The sequence below is a fragment of the Mytilus trossulus genome, chromosome 1 (genome assembly GCF_036588685.1).
Source record: "Mytilus trossulus isolate FHL-02 chromosome 1, PNRI_Mtr1.1.1.hap1, whole genome shotgun sequence".
In the NCBI taxonomy this organism is placed as follows: Eukaryota; Metazoa; Mollusca; class Bivalvia; order Mytilida; family Mytilidae; genus Mytilus; species Mytilus trossulus.
Window position 1 is genome coordinate 110,072,458 of NC_086373.1, and position 8,105 is coordinate 110,080,562.

Sequence of the window (8,105 nt, forward strand, 5' to 3'; positions counted from 1 at the left end):
TTAAGTTATTAACAAATTTTATTAAATGCACATGTATAAATAAATTCTTAAAAACATATAAAAAAAGATAACAAAATGTACTTTTCCGTCACAGCATTTGCTTTGAATGAGGCACATGTTGGATGAGTATTGTTTATACGAAATGAGACAGGTGTTAACAGATCCTTTCATAGCATACACATGTTTACCAATGTTAATTACACAACATCATACACAATGTTTTAGTCATTTTAGTCACAGATTCACTCAAGTCTTCACATACACTTCACGTTTACATACATTAACAACGTTTTTTTTATAATAAAATGTTGGCAGTGAACACATTACACATACTGGAATAACGGCAAGTTAGATAGAAAGACAATGGTAACCAATATTATATCTAATATTGATTGGGATTTGTTTTTTATCCATAATTTACCCTGATTTGGTTGTAAGTTGGTTAACGTTTTCATGGATTCAGATCTTATTCTTACATTGATTTGGATTTGTTCTTTATCCATGATTTACCCTGCTTCCGTTGCATCGATAGTTAGTAAGTTGGTTAACGTTTACATGGATTCAGGCCCATCAGCACCGAGTGGAGGACTTGTCATCAGAATAGAGTTTTCCTTTTCACGTCCAACTGCGCATGTACAAGTGACGGGTAGATGGTGAGTATATGGCTCGTATTTCCACACACCATTTTCGCAGACTCCTGTATTTTTTAACATTTTCATAGGTAAGGTAACAGGTTCGCATACATTGAAATCGCTTTGTCCTGATTTCTCTAGACAACCTTGACAACGACAGCGTACTTCTGTTATCATTTTAGGATAGCGTTTAGTATCCTCTTCCATGACGTAATAGTATGGACATGTTGATCTGTGATATAGAGAGGCACCTATTGTTTTCAGTAATTCTAAAGAATTACTTGGGCAAGATGTTTCACCAAATGTTAACTTCCCATTAACTAATTCTTGTTTGAGATTGGAAACTTCATAAGGTATACGTTCCAAGACGTTATTTCCGTTTTCAGCTTGGAGTTTTTTCCACATCCCATCAAGGTTGACTGGGTCCTGACAAGGCAGTGGTGTTGAAACAACTAGAGCAGCATAACACAATACAGCGACAGAGACATACAAAAGCTAAAAAGAAAATGAAGACGAATGTTAATTGGTATAAATTTTAGATTTTCTAGATTTTTATAACAGGCATTTCTCTCACTGAAATTATCTTTTAATTTAATTTATATGAATGTGAACATGAGGGGCTATATGTATATACTCTTTAGGAATACAAGCCAATTTCGTCTTAATATTATTTCTTATTTTAGTGATGAATATTCTTAAAGAAAACCCTGATTATTCTTTTTTGACACTTTTCAAATTAGCACTTAAAGTTGGTTTGAAAATGTCAAACTGTAGAAAGATTTGAGGAAAAATATACAAGGTAAACCAACCTTAAAATAAGGACAACTTTATTCTATTGTATGTCTGATGTGTTTTTTCAAGGTGTTGAACATAAACTCTATGAAGTTCTAATATTTATCATCAATGCCCAAAGAGAATCTTTAGTATTCGACTTCTGATAATATATGTTTGTCAAACTTACCATAATGCCAGCAGTTGTTGGGAGTTAATGTTGAATTGGTGTGGTTTCTTGCTGAGAGATGATGATTTTAATTCAAATTTCTAAATTCTTGACTTTTTATAGTGAAGTTTAGGACTTTTTGATTTGAATTTGGAGCGGATATAATAATTGGTCCACGTCATATCGGGGTAAAATTATCTTCCGTTAACATGTATTGATTGTCACCTAATTCGTGTATTTAATTCAAATATTTATGAATTCGTTTATCCGAGCATTTAAAAGTATACTAGGAAGTCTAGCGCTAGTGGACCGTCCGTAACTACCGCATCAAAATTAAATACTTGTAGGTGGTTTCCTATAGGTAAAAATGATTATGTAAATGTTTAATGGACATACATCATATAAACAAACAATTGTCGTTATTATATCTTGGAGCAGCTAATTATGAATATAAATCTTTAAATAGTACACTTGGAATGAGAAGTAATTAATTATAGTGTGTACCAGGAAATAACGTGTTATATTACAGGTATACATATACCTGCAAGCTTGCTCTCTTACGATATAGTATAGTAGTGCATACATTACCTTTTTTGTTCGGATTTCTCAATGAATTTATTTATGTTTGTCTCACTTCCTTAAGCGTAAAGAAAGATAAAATGAGTTTTTTGTCCACTTTAGATTGTTGCAGTAACTGGTTTTTTGCTAAGTAATTAATTTTAAACATGACCACACACACATCATCAACTAAAATCATTTGGTGTTTTTTTTCTCAATTTTTTTAATTTATTTATTTCCTCATTGTTTTTTGTTTCTTTTTTGTTTCTTTCTTCATTTGTGCATGTGCAACTTAATAATATGTAATGTATGCATGCTCTTATTCATTGGGTTGTAAGATATGTTAAATGGAGAAGACTTCATAAGTCTGTTTAATTTGTGATTTATCTAATTTGTGTTTATGCAAAAACATTAAACGTGAACATTTGTTTGATCTAACTTAGTATTCATGGGGCGTTTCACTGCGCATGGTTTCTGAAATTGAATAAAAAGTAATGATACACACATATTCCAAAGAGCCTGTGCTATACTTTAAGATCTTGGTTGCATTATGATTTCGAAAATTTCATTTTAGCACAGTGTATTAAATTTTTTCCATACTCCGTGTATATCCTCTTGATGTTTAATATTTAGTTATGTATCGGTGTTAACGTTCTTCCCATATGAACGTATTCCAAATAATAGAACTACTCGAAGATGGAATTTGAGGTCTCAATTTTTTTTATTGTATTACAACTATAATAAATATTAGTATTTGCCATATAGTTGATATCTTTATTTAAAACAAATACTGACAACTATATGAGGAACACAAATCTTATGTAATCACTTATGTATATTTATTACTATTTTTTACCTTAGTTATCAATTCATGGGAATTGGGAAGTTGTAAAAAGTAATGATAATCAGTAGAATGTTGTTTGTTTTATTGTTGATGTGTCTGATAATTAAAAAAATAAAAGAATCTCACATGCTATAAAGGGATTTCTGTTTTTAATTTGAGGAATATAAAGTAGTACCTGCTTAGTAGAGACAATCCAGGGTAACATAACCAATGGGCATTAAACCTGGTTTGATAGTTCAAGAGGTTGTATAGCTGCGGTTCAACATTAATAAAACGGTCATCAGGTTTTGTGCAGACAGTTGATGATCTAGGGTTATGTCAAATAACATCATCCTTTATATGAAAAGGGTGTCATCTGATGATAACAAGACCTTGTCGAAAAACATTCTGTATCAACGTCACAAATAATACGTGATGGGTTTGAGGTATATCTTCTTAGTACTGACGTTGGTCATCATATTAATTACATGATATTGTGTTGTTTTGGTTTTTTTTGCCTTTTAAAACATTTTTAATATCCCGCTCTTATTTTATTGTGACTTGGTCAATTTTTGCATTCCTGTATTTCATTTCTGCGTATGTGCTTTGCATATAGAGTGTCTATATGCCATTTTGGTTTTCTTAGCTGACATCGTTGTTTGTTTTTATACAGTGTTGTACGATTATAACACAATGTACAATGCTCTACCCCAATTTGTAACATTTGTACATGTACCTATTATGTCTGTTTGTTTTGTTCACCATTGTTTGTGGCTATCATACAAGTAAGAGGTTTAACTAGCTATACACTCATGATAGAAAACAAATAGATAGTTGAACATCAAAATGTTTAAAGACGGTATTCAGCCAAGCTTAGTGTACATTTACCAGTTAACGTTTAAAAATAAATTTGAAATAGTGTGCATTAAAGTTATTAACTTTTGATTTAGGAGGAATTGTGGATTGCAAAATAATCTTCACTTATACCAGAAGATAATAAAGAAGGCAATATCAGTTTACCGAGTTCAAATCCCATAAATCGAATAGGAAAAGACAAATCAAGGTACAAAAACAATACACTGAGGGATCACAGAAACTGCAAATGGAGCAATAACAAGTGTGTTCACAGGGTAAGCATTTCCTATCGTGCATTCATCATCCGCCATGCAAATACACACTCAGTCAAAATGTCATAACCGGGCAAATAACGAAATAAAAACGATAACCTATTAGACGACTGTAACTGAAGATCTATAAGAACATGTCGCTAGTACGATTAGACACATACATATCGTATTGGTCAGCTACTGATGATAACCGTCAAAATTATGAGATTTAATGGAACAATTTGTTGTGTGAAGAGCATATAATGTATTCCTGCTAATTAAGTGTTTATAGTGTAAACATGCACGAGTATAATATTTCAATTGTGATAAACTCCATACATGGACATCGACTCATGTATTAGATCCTAGAAACGAACCGTTGATTATACTTATTGATAAATTGAATATCCCCTTAATTTTCTCCAAATTACCTTTTCATTTTTTGATATAGAAAAACAACAAACGGTTTTCTCTATCCGTAAAACATAAGCAAGACACTAAGGATATAAATATGACCCCTACAAAATGAAGAAAACATGAACACTACCTTACACAATTGCATAATATATAAATGTTAAAACACAATAAAACGGGTAAACTATCATGCTAATGTTGAAACAGGAGATTGACTATGTGAATATGGGTGTCCGATATTATCATGATTATCCGCACACTCTTACGATTAATAAAACGAACACAATCTATGCATACCCCCTGCTGTGGATAGGTCAGAGGGGAGTTTTTAAAATCAATGATTTATCCTTTATGATTCGTTAAAAGAAATTACATATTGTGTTCCTTTAAATCGAATATTTATCGTACTATCAAAATATAACACCTGTAATTTAAAGGTACTTCCTACTTTTAATACTTAAAGGCATATAGCATATCTACTTTGTAGAAATTAAATTACACAGTAGATCAATATTTTAGTAGTGGAAGCAGTGTTGTTAAAATAAAGTGTGGCAAACGTAAAAGACAATAATGTAATTGATTTGTTTTATGATAATGATAACATATTTAGACTATTAATTCATGCTTTATTTTCTATTTCAGAATTCTTCGGATCACAGCTAACTGCAATTGAACATGATTTTCAAATAAGATATGACGTAATATACACTGTCTTTTAGTATTAGGAGAATTGAATCAAATGAGACGCCAATGGTTAAGGCATTGCAAAAACATCCAATGTAAAGTTTAGGACGCATGATATTGATGAAATGTTGTTTTCACTTTTTAGATAATTTTATGTGTTTGTTTGTATAGTTAGTTGGTTTTATACGCCATTCTACAAACATTGCATGGATATTATGTAGGATTGATTACTTTCTACAAAATGATTAAGTTTTAAAACAGAGAAGTTAACATAGTAAATCTTTGTAGGTCAATTCGTAGGCATTACAAGCCATAGTGATGTTATAATGAGGATAAAGAATGGAATTTATAATTCCAAAAGAAATAAGTTATACATTACAACGCTGGGAATTTCTGCTTATGATAAAGGAACAAAATGTGTCATCAATTTGGACACAATTATGCTACAAGGAATAAAGGGGAAAAGTTAATAGTTCACACATGGAAAATACAGAATGAGATAAAATATTTCTTTTATTCTACCCTTATACATTTAAAAAGAAGTAGAGCAAATAAGCGTACTGCTTTTGTTTAAGAATAAACAATAATCAGGGAAGTTAAATTCTTTACCTTTGGGTCAGATTGAATGAATTAATAACCCTTACTATGTTTTGCTGAATAATGGAAATGTATACCTATTGATTAAAAATATTTAACCAAACTATTTGAGATAAGAGCAAAGTTGTTCTCAACCAATGATATACTATAATTTTTGCACTATTAATACTGAAGAAAGACATAACATACTCTTATCAAATAAGTATCTTATTGGTCTAAATTACATCGATAGAATATGTTACAATTAAGTATTTTATTCAGCAATTTGGAATATAGTATGTCTAAGAAACTAAGAAAGTTTTTAAATGACGCGAAGCTTTGAGAATGACCTTTTTTCAATTTACTTAAACAGAAATGAAATACCGAACTTATATTTAATTAATTAAAATGAAAAGCGAGCTATAAGTTGCATTCGTTTGATATATCTAAGATTCGAATTTGGCCGTTTGATTAGAAACTTTCCGTTTTAAATTATTTTTTTTTGGTGATTTTCCTTTTTACAAATAAGAATAAGTCGAAAATGAGATGACAACAACACGGCAAAATGACGAAGAAAGACACAAAGATAATACCGTCAAGAACAAGCTACACATTTAACCAGGTTTATTAGGTCTGATCGTGTTGCTTGGTCATTAGTTGTATATGAAGTGTTTAATGAACTTGATTTTTTATCAATACTAAGGCTTTTCTTCCTCAGGCATAGATTACCTTAGCTGGATTTGGCAAAACTTTTAGGAATTTTGGTCCTCAATACTCTTGATCTTCGTACTTTATTTGGCAGTTTTTACTTTTTTGGATTCGGGAGTCACTGATGAGTCTTTTTTAGACGAAACGCGCGTCTGGCGTATATACTAAATGTAGTCCTGGTATCTATGACGAGTTTACTTGTACATTTTTGTCGTCTTCCTCTTTAAGAATGGCGTTGTCAGCTTATATCCACACGAGTTTTGTATGATACAAAACAGACTATGACAGTTGTTTCCCATTCGTTTTTATGTACATGAGCATTTAATTTGGCAGTTTGATGAAGTAATTTTCGTTTTGCATTTTCCTTGAAGATATTGTGTTTTTGTTATACTAAATGACCCTTAATATGCTATTTCAATTCCAAAAAGATCGTAAAGTTAGCATTTAACTTATACATTAGCATCAATATGTTGTATTTATACCATGACAGAGTTAGAAGTTAACTAAGAGTGCATTTCTTTCTAACATAAACTATGCAAACGACAAAGAGCGCACATGGTTTGATCATTTTTATCTATAATACGTTTGCAAAGTTTACATAAAGTTTGACAAACTATTCACTCGTTTATGCTGCGTCAACAGTTTGTCGTTAATCGTATGTTAGTACAAACACTACATTTGATTCTAAGTTCAACCTGATTAAACGATGTATTTTTTTGTTCTACGTTTGTAAAAAGTCTGTTTACCAACAACATGTGAATGCATTATTGAAAGTTCAAACATGGCCAGTAAAGACTTATTAAACGATGTATTTGTTTCTACTTTTTTAGCGTTTAGAAAACAACAACGAATGCCAAACAACCTTTACAAAATCTTGGTTAGAAAGAAATGCACCCTAAGTTACTACCTTCACCTAGTGATATTGACGTAAGGACCGTCTTCAAGGTGACATTTAATCTGTTATACAGGTATCAACTGCATTGGTCAAACATAATATTAACATTTAAATACTATTATGGGACATAATTGACGTTATTCAACTGACACAATAGGGCATGAATGTGTGTCAGCTTTCACAAAAAGACCTTTTTTAAAATGCAAACCATTATGGTTTGGTTGACCACAGAGAAAACCAATGTATGTCTGAACCCTGTATTTGTCATACTTACAATCCTATCATTCTTTTGTTGTCTGTGACATCACAATCGATTTCGACATATAAGCGGTGTGTAAACCTATGAGAAACTCGACTGGAATTATAAGGATGCACCAGGAACAGCTTACATGTCTGGACTACATATGTTACCATAGTTTTTTAAAGGGTTATGTTGAGTCATCTGAACTTTGTTCACGATGTTTTTTGTGAAACTTTTGTTAGTCATTTTTTTTTCGTAATGATGCTGTTTGACTTTAGTCTTTCTTCTAGGCGACTTTTATTTTTGTCTTGGTATTCCCTTTTTAATCAAACGTTTATACACACCGTAAAGTATAGATTTATAATAAACATATTTCAAACAAAACATGTCTGTTTACAAACTATCTTTAGCCTTTTCATTACTAGAACATAAATTGTTATTTGGATGGAGAGTTGTCTCATTGGCACTCACACCACATCTTCCTATATCTAATGACAAATCGTGTATAAATCATTTACAACTGGCAAT

At 31.2% G+C, this 8,105-nt stretch overlaps 1 protein-coding gene across 1 annotated transcript; it reads right to left on the reverse strand.

Moving 5' to 3' along the window:
- LOC134711695 (interleukin 17-like protein) lies at nucleotides 1-1,654 on the reverse strand. Its single transcript, XM_063572477.1, has 2 exons — nucleotides 1,594-1,654; nucleotides 1-1,127 (listed from the first exon to the last, which is right to left on the reverse strand). The coding sequence occupies exons 1-2, from the start codon at nucleotides 1,594-1,596 to the stop codon at nucleotides 552-554; spliced, it is 579 nt and encodes a 192-aa protein (XP_063428547.1). The 5' UTR covers nucleotides 1,597-1,654; the 3' UTR covers nucleotides 1-551.
- Nucleotides 1,655-8,105: the final 6,451 nt, after the last annotated feature.